At 42.1% G+C, this 15,773-nt stretch overlaps 2 protein-coding genes across 3 annotated transcripts; one reads left to right on the forward strand and one right to left on the reverse strand.

Moving 5' to 3' along the window:
- Positions 1-2,277: 2,277 nt before the first annotated feature.
- LOC112051763 (calcineurin subunit B type 2) lies at positions 2,278-13,351 on the forward strand. Of its 2 annotated transcripts, XM_024090545.2 has the most exons (6): positions 2,278-2,463; positions 2,676-2,715; positions 2,939-2,974; positions 6,088-6,251; positions 6,792-6,926; positions 8,816-13,351. In XM_024090545.2, exons 1-6 carry the CDS (start codon positions 2,461-2,463, stop codon positions 8,984-8,986), a joined length of 549 nt encoding a protein of 182 aa, XP_023946313.1. In that variant the 5' UTR covers positions 2,278-2,460; the 3' UTR covers positions 8,987-13,351. The 2 variants fall into 2 exon arrangements, with proteins under 2 accessions (XP_023946313.1, XP_023946314.1); XM_024090546.2 differs by lacking the exon at positions 2,939-2,974 and having other exon boundaries at positions 2,284-2,463.
- A 685-nt stretch (positions 13,352-14,036) lies between these two features.
- Positions 14,037-15,235, reverse strand: LOC112051762 (39S ribosomal protein L14, mitochondrial). Its single transcript, XM_024090544.2, has 2 exons — positions 14,971-15,235; positions 14,037-14,380 (listed from the first exon to the last, which is right to left on the reverse strand). Exons 1-2 carry the CDS (start codon positions 15,152-15,154, stop codon positions 14,112-14,114), a joined length of 453 nt encoding a protein of 150 aa, XP_023946312.1. The 5' UTR covers positions 15,155-15,235; the 3' UTR covers positions 14,037-14,111.
- Positions 15,236-15,773: the final 538 nt, after the last annotated feature.

Below are 15,773 nucleotides of genomic sequence, written 5' to 3' on the forward strand. Positions count from 1 at the left end.
GGTTGTTAATAAAATATCGATATATCAAAATATCGACATTATCACTTAATACGTCATCAACCCATATTCGGCTCACTGCTGAACTCGAGTCTCCTCTCAGAATGAGAGGGGTTAGGCCAATAGTCCACCACGCTGGCCCAATGCGGATTGGCAGACTTCACACACGCAGAGAATTGAATTCTCTCGTATGCAGGTTTCCTCACGATGTTTTCCTTCACCGATTGAGACACGTGATATTTAATTTCTTAAAATGCACACAACTGAAAAGTTGGAGGTGCATGCCCCGGACCGGATTCGAACCCACACCCTCCGGAATCGGAAGCAGAGGTCATATCCACTGGGCTATCACTTAATAGCGATAAGTATTCATTACTAATATTTTTATGGACGATATATCGATAGTTCGATATTGAAACGTAGATATCGATACTAGATATTTTTAACAAGTTTTAATTTTTTATATCCCTCGCAAATTATTTAAACTAAAACATTATCAAACATAATCTACTTTACTTTATTTATACTTTATTACGTAAAACGTAATGTATTCAGATAGTATACACTACTTTACCCTCAGACAAAACTTTAAACATGTTTAATCGTATTAATTTACTTGTCAATTAAGTTACATAAAAAAATAGTGAAGTTTAATAAATTGTTAAAAGTTTTCATTTAGCCGAAAAATTTATTTTGAAATTATCGATATATCGAGAATCCGATATTTAAAAAAATAGCAAGCCCTAGTCTTTTGCGGTTTCCTTTTTGATAACGCCGCTCGCCGCCTAACCCGTAACTATTGTCGGCAATGTCCAAAAATAGGTACAGGTAAGAAATGTATCTTTCGATCGTTTCTTATAACGCAAGGTGAGGTTGGGTCTTAATAATTCGATCATTCGGGTCACGGGTCTTTCGTGTTTTGTGTATCGTTACGACTCGACTTAAAGTATGTAGTTACTTGAGTCTTAAACTGAACATCCGTAGGACATGAATCGGAACCCTTTTTTTATTCGTTACAAGTTATCCATCGACTACAATTTCACCTGACGGTAGTGTAGTAAGTGATTATGCAATCTGAAATAACTTATTAGGGGGAGTATTTGAATCCACGGCTTGGCGGTACGTCCTTGTCGGTAGGGTGGTAACGAGCCACGATCGAAGTCTCCCACCAGCCAGGCCTGGACTAAAACCCCAATCGGCCCAACCGAGGTTCGAACCCAGGACCTCCGTCTTGTAAATCCACCGCGCACACCACTGCGCCACGAAGGCCGTTAAAATTCCGAACTGATCGGATTTTAGGTTGCTATTCTGTAGAGTGATGTTGTACGACTGACCGACGAGTATTCGATCCAGATAATTGTTACAAGTCCAATTCAGTGTGGTGAACAAAAATCGTTCGCAGATTATTTGAAGCGCTGACGGCCGCGTCACTCGCTCACGCACAAGTACTGATCGGGTATCAGAGATTCGATCAATCGCGATGGACACAGGTCTAGTAAGGGTTAACACCCGTAAATAAAATAAAATTTAATTTAAAGAAATAGGTTAAAGTGAATGACCTCAAAGCTCAAAGGGACCGACGGGCTGCCGACGTGACTGCGGCGAGGAGGTAGGTAGATGTTTGAAAATACAGGATGTGTTAAAATAATCGATTTTTGAAAGTTTATTACAATTGTAACTCCTTGAATTGTACTTTGTTTTTTTTTTTAATAACACTGATGGACAATAGACATTGGGTACATTATGTGGGATTTTGGTTTAAGACGAATAACGTAGCGCGGTGTATATGGAACATCGTTGAAATTAATGTACGGTTACTGTCTATCTGTAATAATCCCTTTGCTTTAGAAATACAAACACATTCTTCCTATTGCGCGTCAAAATTAAAAGGATAAATAATTCTTTTTTTTTCCATACTTACACGGTTTAAATCTCTAAAAACATTATAATACATACACACCATAAGTAATTGTATTTACTATTCTGGAATCTTAAATCTAGAATGTAGATGGCGCTGCTTCATAAAGATTTCACGTTCTTCTAAGTTCCCATGGCATGCCTTTGACTTTATGCGTAGCGTACATTAATCTCATTTAAATTAAGTCGCTATCATAAATATTAAGTTTCGTTACTTGCAACATAATTTAACTTTTTTTGCTTAATTCATTGGAGTTGGAGTAATACAGAGATATATTAATTAATAATTTACTCTTTGACAGACACATACAGATCACAATATTTAATCTGTGGAGTAATATAATCTGTGGATTCTGTGGTCAAAATTTACATTTATTTATCTATCTCTTCTCTCTATCTTTAATCGATTTTTTTGGTCTGTTGGTGTGATTTGCAGCAAATTAATTTCTTCATCAAAATCATTAAGTTTTACCATTGTTTTGTAATTAGTGCCATAATTCACTGATCGTATTAATTTGTGACTGAGTGTGATACCCAACCGGCAGCATGGTGAGACTGGACTCTTTGATTTAATTTCTTAGCAGCGCTAACTTCGTTCGATACCAATATTGTAAAATGTACTTCTATGTGTAAACCGTCGCACCTACTATTAGAATTATGACTGTCGAGAATCCTGCTATTTAAAATACAAATGTGTGATGATAATTAGTTAAGTTATACTGTGTAGTGTGTAGGACCAACAAGAACCGTGACTGTTTCAGGGCAACGAGAACTCTCTGCCGATGGAGCTCTGTTCCAACTGTGAGTACCCGCTGTGCTGCGTCTTACTCTTCACCTTTCTTTACTGACTGCCTTAACGGATGTTCCATTGCATTTGTCTCGTACGAGAAGTAACAGAGCAGTGTTGTTTGTGAGACACGCTAGCGCGACGCTAAGCCCCTCGGCGTCCTAGCCCTGGAGGCGTAGTGGGAATGTGTGAGGTCGAGTAGGGTGCATAAGAGGCATAACTTGAGGTTTGTTTCAGCACGTGTTAACTGCATTGATTTTAAGGTGGAGAACTGTGAGTGTGTAGTGTCACTCGCTGACGTCATCTCCATGTTGACACCGCACGTACACCCCACAAATCCAGAACAATTTTTCCATATATAAACCATAATATGCATTTTATAGTCAATAAAATACTAAATCAGCACAGCTATGGTTTGATAGATGCAGACAACTCCTGTGTTACACTGCTGGGCTGTGGGCTAGTGCGCCGAGTCACTGGCTGCGGACACGTCAACACAAGCTGCTTCAAGTCATTAGAGATCTTAAACATAAATCAGACATGATATTGAGAGGAGAGCGTACCAGAGGAGCGGCAGCTAGCCTGCAGTCACAGCTGATGGGTATTTCCATATTATTTATGTGAATATTACTGGCATATCATAAATGTTTATAACAAGAAGTCTACTAATATAACATCAAATAAAGTAATGTATCCAGCAGTGAAGTTGCAGAGTTTGTTATTGATGATTTGACAGCTAACAAGAGCAGCTTGATATAATCATTTGTGTAGGGTAGGTGCTGTTTGTTTCCTAGTGTTAGTGGCTTGTGGTACATTCACTTCAACAGACTATCGGGCCTGGCATTCATGACTCACTCTTTGTTTCCATCCAATTAAGTCATGCATCAATAGCTGACTTCTGATGAAAATTTTGTGAAGAATTACTGAAGAACTTGCCTTGGTAAAATCAAATAGAGTCAATAATCCTTATAAACAGTAAATTTTTATTAATGTTTCTAAAACATCTAGTTAAAAAGTATTGCCCTGCTACAGGTTGTTAATTAATAGTAAAGATAACACATAGATACCTTAATTTGCTTTGCTGATTGGTGTTAGTTTGTAATCATTTAAACCTGTTAAAATTTGTAAATCAAATTCAAGTGTTACCCATGTCAGGACGTAGCTCATTGCTTCTTATCACACATCTAGTGGGTGTATGTGTATTGTATTATATTTTGTGTCATGTTCCTCATTCTTGTACATGTTTATTTGTTTCTATTGCACATAGTTATAAAAATTGTTCTGGATATACATAGAGTTTACATTTGGGCTAGTGCAAGTGCATCACCAGTGCCTTTAGACCTGCGTGGTTAGATCGTGAATGTTTGAGATGGTTGTTATCGTGGGCTGATCGCACACTAGGCACTGCGCGCCGCCCTCCGCACGCTTCGTGTCGCGCGAGCTGGAAACTTGCGACGTCATCGGTCCTGTCAGGAAGACGTCACAGACGGAAAGAATACAGGAGTTCTGTATTCTGCACAGAATTTCCGTAAATATAAAAGTTGAGCATCTCATCAAGATGAAGCTACTCACGGAAAATTAACTTGATAGTAATCAATTGTTCTCGTAAACATGCTCCGCCGATCCCGGACTATGTATACAACTGCGCGTTGCTGCCAAACTTGCTAACATGAGAAAGAGTGCGGAATCTAGAACGCCTGGACGTCATTGACTTTGTTTGATTGACACACAAACAAATACCTACAAATGTTTTATATATTTATCATTCGGCGGTTGGTCATCATGTGTTGCCACGGCGCGCGGCGTGCGGTGCGTGCGCTCAGTGCGGGCACTGTCAGGAGCGTGTGCGATGGGAGACGTCGGCCGCACAGCCCCGCCGCCGGCCGCCGCCCGCGCCAGGGGTTGCCGGGGCGCGGCTCCGTACATGTTCTCCTTGTAATCAATGCTACATACATTTCGTACTAATTTTTTTCATAACAGGCCATATTTGTATTTGCTCAGGGACGGTTCTGTATAAGTTTGACGGCGACGTGATAAAGATCTTCACCGAGTTCCTTTCTCATAAGCAATATAAAATTAAGTTTAAAAACTACAACCCAACTACGTAAAAGTGGTCTAAAAAGGACGAAATAAGAAAATATTTCAGATATAAATCGGGAAATTCATAGGTACAAAAATAGCCAATAGCCAACTCAGAGCCGAGGTCCCGCCCATTATGTACCTACCGTCCCATGTACTTATGTTGATGCAGTAGAGTACCCCGTGGTGGACGACTCGCACTGAACCCTACTCTATATTGTCGGTATATTAACAATATTGCTGTGTACACGCGGACCTAACTGATTTTCAAAGATATTGTATAGTCATTACAGTAATCTCTGAGACAGTATCGCGGATGTCGGGGCTCCGCTTCGTTTCGGGATGAGACCCGCGGGGAGGCGTCAGTAAAGAGCTTCGCGCCGGCGGCCCCTGGCGACCGTCGCCAGGCGGCCCGGCGTCCCCGCGCTCGCTGCGGCTCGCGTGGCCGTAGCTCCGCCGGCGAGGCGCCGCTGTAGTGTCGCACATGTTCACGTTTCCTGTCTGACCTCTCTCATTGCTTAGTGTTTGTTCTGTTGGCTGCTCTAGAGCGTAGCGGGGCGCGGGGGCGACGCGCTAGCTTGGTGCACGGGGATGAGCTCGCGCGCGCGGCCGCCGAGTCGGTGCCGCCGCCGGCCGCGCGCGCGAGCGATAGCCGCTTTGTGTGTTCCGACAGCGCGGCCGCCGCCGCCGCGCGCGCGCGCACGACGATCGCTGTGCCATACTGAATTTCTATTTTTGTATCAGAGCAGTATAGTGTTTAGTTAAAATCTACTTTATTATCAAAAATTGAAGCCTTTTAGACCGACGGTAGTTCAGTCGTTACGAAGTTACAAACAGACTAAGTTGACTTAAGATCGAATTGCTATCCATTGTTCGGGTCGCCTCCTCGGCGTTAATTATGTTTGTATTATACTCAAATACTTAATTTTCAAAATTCTCCTTAAATAAATATCTTATTCAAATAAAATCTTTGTTTATTTGGTAGAATATGGTAACTTTTATTGTTTAAAGACGTCTTCTCTATAGGTATTTTAATAACAAATTAATTAAATAGAAAACCGAATGCTAGTCTGCTCTGAACACGAGGCGAATGAGTGCGCTTTGAACAAATAATATTCAGCGGGGCTGTTGGCGGCGTAGTTCGCAATGTGCCACCTGCTGGCGGACGCAGCACGCAGTAGCCAGTAGTGGTAGTGTGCCAGCGCGCGGCGGCGCGGCTCGCCCGACGCGACCGCGGCCGGCCGGTCGCCCGCGGTCGCGTCGGGCGCGCGTCGGGTCGCGTCGAGCAGTGTGTTTGCGTTGGGTAGTCGACGCGGACGAGATCCGGCGGCTCGGCAAGCGCTTCCGCAAGCTGGACCTGGACAACTCCGGCGCGCTCTCCATCGACGAGTTCATGTCGCTGCCCGAGCTGCAGCAGAACCCGCTCGTGCAGCGCGTGATCGACATCTTCGACGCGGACGGTAACGGGGAGGTGAGTAGAGCCTACTGTACAGCGGACGGAACAGACCTCATAAGTGCACATCATCGGCTATGCACAGAGGAACACTTCTCAGGGCATGCAAGGAAGATCGCCGCCTTTTTTTACTGAAGTGAGGAGTGATCTGACTGATCAGTGATCTGACTGATCACTCCTCACTACAGTCTTGATTATTTTTAAATAAACAGGCCAATCCACGAATTTGTTACTCGTACGTTACCTGTTCATGGCGAGGTGTATGGTGATCATTTCTCTAAATCATTAACAACATTGACATTACGAGGATCTGGATGGCGTGTGTGCAAATATAAATTCATATTTCAAGTTCTTTCTGCTTGCGTCAAGTGGATTGTAGTGAGTCCAGTACAGAAGACAGATTGTACAGTGAAAAATTGCAAGAAAGTCAGCAGATTAATACAGCATATTATTTTATTGAGAAATTGAAACCGGTGCGATTCTCTCCAAGCATCCTTGTCGTTAAGAAAATAATTATTTAAGTGTGTATCGTTCGACGCTGACTCAGTTTGTGCACAGGTGGACTTCAAGGAGTTCATCCAGGGCGTGTCGCAGTTCAGCGTGAAGGGCGACAAGCTGTCCAAGCTTCGCTTCGCGTTCCGCATCTACGACATGGACAACGACGGCTTCATCTCCAACGGCGAGCTGTTTCAGGTGAGGAGGAGTACCATAATTGATTACCATTCTCGAACCAGGAACGAATTTCGTCCGTAAATCCCTCCGGGCACATAGTCACCTGTCGGTGGGTTGAGGAGGTGTAGCCCCTCAAACGCGTTTTGCATCTGACAACTTTAAGGCTGCATAAACAACAACACTGTCAAGGACTACAAGCTTTTGGCACGAAAGTATTGCCCGTAAAAACTGTTCTTGGCTCGAAACTATGAGTTTGCAATTAGAATTAAATGATCCACCGTACCACCCACCCTACGAAAAGAACCAAGAAGTTCTCAGACCAAACACTTATGGTTCATGGAAGAGAGGCAAGAAATGAGATTACATTTTTTAGTAGATACGTCAAAATACCGACTACTTAATAGAAAGATATCTAAGCGACTTGCGAGACTTCAATACCGAGGTATTAAAAATTCGATTGATAACAATCTAGCCTCCCGAGCAAGCCGGATTCCGGAAAGGCTTTAGTACCATAGACTACATCCATACCCTGCGACAGGTTATACAGAAGACTCAGAGTATAAACAGCCACTTTGCTTAGCGTATGTGAACTATGAGGAAGGCTTCGATTCTGTGGAAACCTGTGCTATGCTAAGGTCATTGCAGATCTCTGCAATCCGGATGGACTACAGGTACATCCAAGTGTTGAAGTGCTTGTACTACCGCCATTATATCAGTCCGTATTCAGCATCTGACTACGAGGCCAATCCAGTTGCAGCGAGGAGTGCCTTAGGGAGATGTATCTCTGAAGCTATTTACCGTCGCATTGGAAGATTTAAGCTTCTGGACTGGGACGGACTTGGCATATCAATGGCGAGTACATCATTCAACTGCGGTATTTCGGACTATCTAGGTATCATTGCAGAGACCTTACCATATCATGTTCCATGTTCAATGACCTCAGCAGAGTTTCTCAACAGGTGGGTCTGAAAGTGAACATGGCCAAAACGAAAATAATGTGTAATGCTCATGTATCGCTCCACCCGTTATAGTTGAAAACGCTGCACTCGAAATTGTAGACGAATACCTAGGATTATAGTCCAGTTAGGTAGGTCCAATTTCGAGAAAAAGGTGAACCGCCGAATTTAACTCGGCTGGAACTTTGCGAAATCTTTTCGTTCGAAATTCCTCAGTGCCTGAAGACAAGTCTTCAACAGTGCGTGTCTTGCCTATGGTTGCGAGACTTGGTCGCTAACTATAATAAGAAGGCTCAGAGTCACACAGCGGGCGATGGAACGAGCTATGGCTGTATATATATATATATATATATATAGCGATCGAATCAGAAATGAGATCCGCAGAAGAACTAAAGTCACCGACATAGCTCAACGAGTTGCGAAGCTGAAGTGGTAATGGGCGGGGCACATAGTGCGAATAGCCGATGGACGTTGGGGTCCCAAGGTGCTGAAAAGGCGACTCCGCACTAGAAAACACAGTGTTGGTCAACCCCCCAACAATCTGACGACATCGAGCGAGTCGCAAGGGTTTGCTGGATGCAGGCGGCTCAGGATCATGAAGCTTGGAAGTCCTTACAAAAGGCCTATGTCCTGCAGTGCAGATCAGCCTCGACCTTTGCCCATTACATTATTGTAGTAGCCGCTCCTAGCAGTTATTAGAAATGGTAAAAAAATGGGAATAGAGTGGAAGTGGAGTATTGCTAATATTTAAAAAAGCAATACTAATTCTCTTAAGGAAAGTGTGTTGTATTGTAAAAACATATTATAGACTGCTAATTGGTATCTCCGATTGTTTTCGTGAATGATAAATTCGGTACAAATTTTTCCCTTAGGGTTCATTCATAGACGTAAGCACAACGGTATACGGTAGAGGTTAACAGAGCTGGTAACAATCTGACGGTTGCACAATTGCAGGTGCTGAAAATGATGGTGGGCAACAACCTGAAGGACACGCAGCTGCAGCAGATCGTGGACAAGACCATCCTGTTCGCGGACAAGGACGAGGACGGCAAGATCTCGTTCGAGGAGTTCTGCAGCGTGGTGGGCAACACCGACATCCACAAGAAGATGGTGGTGGACGTGTAGGCGCCTCCCCCCCCCCCCCACCGCTCGCTCGGCCGTCGCTATAGTTATCACTGATATATCATGTTTTCTGCAAATGCACATTCGCTCGCTGCTGACGGTTACACGTGATCAGCTTCCAAGGAGAAGCGAGTCTAGACTCTAGGTCTAGTGTCGCTCGTTGACGAGCGGATCGCGTCGATCGGTCGCAGAGCGGCGGCGACGGCCGAGCGAGTCGTTTGCGGCCAACTTTATACAAATACCAACCGTCGATAATATGAATTTTAAAAATAGTTTTATCTGTAAAAACCAGTAATTTCAATATAATGTTGTCCTCACGTCGCCTGTTCTCGAGAAGTAGACGGAAAGTAGTGATGTCCTCTCACTAGCTAGAACACTATTCAAATTGTCTGTCAACGTCCGTGTACGGAACTTCACAAACAGTTCAGTGTACGGTTCCTCACACTGACGTTACAATTTCTTGACCGTTGACTGTCCGTGTCGGCCGCCTTATAGCTACAGATGTAGCCGTGTGAGCACTCAGGGGCTGAGTCTTCAAATAAGTAAGACGGCAAGGAGACGTTTGTACCACACAATATGTAATTTGACGACTGCTATAGACCTCTATCATGAGGTATAGTGCGACACGCGAGTCGAAAATAAATGAAAATATATTTGGAAAACACTGTCTAGCTCTGAAGCATTATGTGTACTAAGATAGCTGATTTCATTTTTATCAAATTTAAATAAATTCAAGTCAATCTCATCTAAAGAAATATTGTTTATTGCATTGTATAGTGACAGTAAATGTGGAGTTGCCATAAAGCGAATGTACTAGTTCCACTTTTATTAACTTTTACTCTTTTATATCGCAATAAATGAGATACAGACGTGTCCATGTCACACTGTCACACTGTGCGCATCGTCGGTCAACTGGTCATCTTCCATCTAACATTACTTTAAAATAAGACATATTCATTATTCACGTTTACTTTATATTATAGATATACAAAGTTGTAGAGATCTTATTGTAGTCAAATCGAGAATATTTTTTTTTTATTATTATTTTGTTGGTGTAATTTTAATTTGTATTGTTATTTAGTGTTTTATGTTGGAAGTTTGCCGACCACTAGAGATCTGATCGGTAGTACCGTTTCGATGTGTGGCCCCAATGTACAGAAATAGCGAAGCTACAGCTATGCGCTAGCGACGAACGCTGTCGCTAATGTGGCGAGCTGTTAGGTTTACATAATAATAATTATGAAGAAAAGTATAGTTACTGTGTTGAAGAGCAACGTTCGGCATATATGTGACACAATGTATCACGAACGCGACATTCGCGTGTGCAGGAGGCTCAGACCAATATAGAAGGACAAAATTGTCCGTCGTTTTCTGAGGAAAACGAGCTTTGATTTGGTATTTTATACTAAACTAGAACTTTTTGCCCGTTTTTTTACATTACCATAAAACAAAAAGCAATTTTAACGAAGCTTTTTAACCGACAAACACGATTCCAACTATGAAAATCGCACTAGATCATTGATCGTATGCTTTGATAAACAAGTAACGTCTAGCGAGAATAGTCCTTTACGATAATTGACGGACTCTGGTCCAGTGGTATGCGCGGTGGATTTACAACACGGAGGTCCTGGGTTCCACCCCCGACTGGGCCGATTGAGATTTAGCGTTCCGGTACAATGTCGTGTAGAAATCAAAAGGTGTTTGCATTTTCATCCTCCTCCTAACAAGTTAGGCCGCTTCCAACCTGGACTGCTTCATCACTTACCATCAGGTGAGATTGTAGTCAAGGGCTAACTTGTAAAGAATAAAAAAAAATGGTCTGAGGCAGGAGGTGATCCCTTTTTGTCCTTCCCTCCTCCTCCTCCGCAGGTCCTCTCTCGCTCCTGACCGCTCCCCGCGCAGCACCGAGCGATAAAGCTCTACGCACACTAATATTTACGAGATTCCTCCGTACAAACACAGTAACGCGATACAGTTTCTCCGATGCTCGTAAAGTTTCTGTCGTTACATAATCTCACTGTAATTATCATGTTAATGTTCCAAATTATGTACAATTTATTAATATTTTGAAAGTATTATATTTAAGCGATTGTTTCTATTTTCAAACGATTATTATCTTTAAAAATATATCAGGTCGAGGCGTAGGGTCGAAATATTTAAACTTTAAGAACTAATAAGTTGTGATGTATTCGTTTTTAAAGGGATATAAAGGATTTTGTGTGGAGGCTGGGCCTTTATTCTGAGTGTCAAGCAGAACAAATTATTTTTATCTTAAAAAAACATAATAATAAGGCGATTTTAAAACACAGCATTGGCTGTTTTGGAGACTTACTGTATTGTTTATTTTATTTTGTAGACAAGGGAGCAAAAAAATATTTATTTAATTAACGTGGGCTTTAAAAATTCTGAAAATTTTGTAAACAGAAATTTGTATCCGTAAAAAATACTATAAATTATAAATAATAAAGGCCCATTTTGGGATATGTCCTTTGACAAGTCTCGTTATTGTACGGGACGTTTGTTTCGTTGAACGTGTCGCGCCGGCGGTGTGGCCACGCCCTTAATCTTAATAATATCTAGTCGCATTCTGTTGTGAATCCAATAATGTACACTTTAGATTAGTTTCGATGTCAACTGTAGCCGAGAGCGCGCGCGGTGCGAGCGGTGACAGCGGGCACACGGTGCGTAGCGGCGCCGCATCGCAAACATTCACCGCATCAGCGGCACACGAGCGGTGCGGCGCCGCAACGTTGTTATGTCGCAGCGGCCGAGCAGCGTCGCGACGCAGTCACCCCTCCCCGCCTCCCCGCCTCGTGTCGATGTGAGACGACGCAGCGACGCCGCACCGCCGCCGCAGCGCATCGTGTGCCGGAGCTGGCATTCGACGCGCATCACCAGCGAGGTCTGTAGTCTGTAGTGTCAACGTATTATGTAACCTATTGTCTCAGTGTACCATTCAAATAATAAGTTACTACATCGTTTTTCGTTTTTGTGATCATATAACATACTTATCTCAACAAAATGACATCGATTACACCATGTTACATCAAGTGGCAGTGGTTTTAGGTTTTTACAATCATATAACATAATTATTTCAATAAAATTACGTAAATAACGATTTTCGGTTAAAATAACGTACTACTTGAACGAAAATACGATGAAAAACCACGCAGCGACTCATTATTTGTAGGGTACACAAACGATAACCCTGCAGATCACAGCTTCCACGGATACAATCGATTTCTGATATTGAACCTTTTGACGTCCAATCAACCTGTCGCCTCTGTTGAGTACTGTAGTGTTCAACAACTCACCGATTTTCACAGTGAAATGAAAATAAATGTTGAAAATTAAAATAATGACACTAGTTTAAATGTTCATAATTTATAAGTGCCTAGGTAAACGTTTTGTTTAAGTATAACTAAATTCACTCTGATTTGACATCATAACCAGTTTGTTTTAATTTATTGTTTGTTTGTTAAATAACATGTGTTCATATAAGTGTAGCGGATTGTGTTTAGTTTAGCATGTACCTACGTCCGGCGCGCCTGGACACGCGGCCGGAGGCTCTCGTCATTTCTCTTAAGATAGCGGTGTGCTGTGCGACAAGACAAGCTTTGTCACCATTAAATAAATAATATTACTTTCATAATAAGAGATAAAATATTGGTATGCAAGTATTATTATGTTTATTTCTTTCATTAACACATCTGTAATGTTTGTGCACATTCTAGTTGATCAGTTGATCACTCGGTTAATCACTTGGTTGAACACTGTATCTACTTAATACCATCGTGGGACGCACTACTGTAGCACCCAAGTGCGACCTGCTCTTGTCTGAGGCTTTTATTCATAGACTAATCAATTGACAACCTAGGCTGTTGACATATACACCAAACAAGGTGGCTACTTATTTTCAAACTGCCTGCATTGAATTGAAAAATAATTAACACAATAACCTTCAAAAGGAGATGTTCATTGATTAAAGATTTCTTTTTAACGCTATGCTGTGTGCTAGTACTACAGACACGGTCAATATACAGTCGCTATGCGAGGGCCTGCCCCAAGACCTGATAATTTTTTATGATTAAAATTGTTGGAGTAGGAACCTGCACTTCAGCATTTTTATTTGTATAAGATGTTACATATTTGAGTCAGGATTTGTTGTGCAGTGTGCTAGTTGTTAGAGAGCTAAGACCTGCCAGTTTCTGTAATTTTGAGTAATTTATGTATCACTCAAAATTATTAACATCCATAAATGAATTATTGGAATTAGATTACTAACAACACCCGCGTGTCCAGACAGCCTGCAGCATCCTTCTGTTCTCTACTGGAACTAAGTTGTAATAAATTTCCTAATTTCTACAAGTCTATCATTTTACCTTTTTCCTTTTAATTTCTTTTGATACAAAAAAAGCGTTCAAATATAGTCTGAAGTTAAATGAAGGTCTATTTCCAACACCCAATATTGAAAATGCAACACTGCGAAAAAAAAGCGTTGTGTTTTATAAACGCTGTCTTGTGAACATTACTTGAGAACACATTTGTTGTATTAGTGAATACTAAGTTTTAGCTTTTTTAAATGATGCTAAAAAGAGCTTTTTTAACTGATGCTCTGTCTCACCATGCTAGCCCAATGCCAATTGGCAGACTTCGTCGTCGTCGTCATCAACCCATTATTCGGCTCACTGCTGAGCTCGAGTCTCCCCTCAGAAGAGAGGGTTTAGGCCAATAGTCCACCACGCTGGCCCAATACGAATTGGCAGACTTCACACACGCAGAGAATTAAGATAATTCTCTGGTATGCAGGTTTCCTCACAATGTTTTTCCTTCACTGTTTAATAATTTCAGAGAAGATAATATTGAATGTCATAGAATACACATTGATATACACACACACAACTGACAAGTTGGAGTTGCATGCCCAGACCAAAAACACAACGAAGTACTCATCTGGTACAAGGTCTCAGAGAATAAACAAGTATCTCTGAGACAATGTACCAGCTCCTGTCAACTAATATTGGAGTATATTGATATAAAGTCAAAACTCATATCACATAAAATAACTTTACTCACAAACCTTACAGCTACTACCTAAGTACTACACATTAGAAATAGAAACTTAATACTATACAAATCTAGTAGCAATACCCAATAGTTTGGTGTAGTCAGCTCCTTTGGCGTGGGTCCTTTCCTTCAATATAGTTCTGAGTATGGTGGGGATGGGCACGTGAATGCGCGTGCCGAGCGGAGTGCCGTTGTCGTCAATCAGCACAATGTTGTTGCTGTCAAATTTGGGCACTTTCACTTTCTGGTTCTGCTTCAGTCCCACCAGTATACCTTTCTTCTTCTGGCCCTTGATGGCCACCATCACTCTGTCTCCGATGAGGCCCACACCTGGAAATTGTAACACACTGATGAGTGTGGTGGTGATAGAGAAAAATTAATTTGTATCGTGTGGCAGAGAGAAAATCTCATAAAACGTTGTTTAAGTTAACATTAGTATCATCATCATCATCATTAGCTTCATTGAATGCCCTACTACAGCTCCATCGCTATAGAAAAAGGAATTTGGAGCGTAGACTGGGCTGGCAGGCTTAGGGTAATCATGGTAACTTCAACAATGACTATCAAATCTTAATGATAATGGCAGGGGCCGACAGCTTAATATGCTGTCCAAGGCAAGCTGAAAATTTATTTGAAGAAAGTGAAGCTCTGTATTAGAGCTCTATTTCCAGGCCGCTGTGATCCGAAGCCACACAGGCTAATCACTGGACCACGGAGGCAGATAATATTAGTAAATTACATTACTGTATTACCATTGAGTTTAAACTAATAATTTAAATCCAAATTATATTGAACAAAGTATTTACAGAACTGTACACCAATGTTTTGGACCAGTGAGTTAAGTACAGCACAACAGGCGCGAATCGACCGCAGGTGCTTCAGTGGAGTTTCTTCTTCCTTTTCAAGAGTAGAATACGTACGTTTCTTATTGTAGACGCAGATAACTTTGGGCGGCTTGCCCTCGGCCATGGCGCGTCGGCCCAGCTCCGAGTTGTCCACGACGCGCAGCCGCGTCAGCAGCCGCACCTCCTGCAGCGGCGCTGTCGTGTGCAGCGCGCGGCTCGCCGCAGCTGCACACAGCCTGCTTGTTAAACTTTTCAACATATCACAAAATGTTTAAAATACCACTACATTGAGGTTAGAAGCACTAGAACATTTGAACGTGACACTGACAGTGACACTTTTGATAGATCATAGATGACACTACACTGGCATTTGACTTTAGAGTGAAACGCCGTTTCGTTTTACTCAAGTTTTACTACACTTAAAAAAGTTGTATTATTCTGCATATAAGTCCTGTTGTATCATGCATTATTATTCAGAGCCGAATTTAGCAGACTAGATCAAGAATGATATTTATATAAAATCCAGAAGAATCCAGAAAAGGTAACCTTGTTGGACAATATTGAGGGGCCACACCTAGTAATCTGACGCACCGAAGTCTGGAAGATTGCTTGGAAAAAAAATACAGCCCCGCCGCCGCTATATTAATAATTTAAGTCTGACTTGCCAAGAATATCGCATGCTACACTGCAACCTACTCTTTCAGTATGCGCACAGAACATAGACGCCACTTTAACGCCACTTCGCTATGTTTGGCACAACCTTGCAGAAGGTACCAGCTCAGCATTGTGCTGCGTGGCCTTCGTAACACTTCCGATGTTGCGCGCGGGTCGGGGCGTATAGCGATGAATGAAAAACCCACGGCTGATGCACGTCACTT

This window comes from Bicyclus anynana, chromosome 16 (assembly GCF_947172395.1).
Source record: "Bicyclus anynana chromosome 16, ilBicAnyn1.1, whole genome shotgun sequence".
Lineage (NCBI taxonomy): Eukaryota > Metazoa > Arthropoda > Insecta > Lepidoptera > Nymphalidae > Bicyclus > Bicyclus anynana.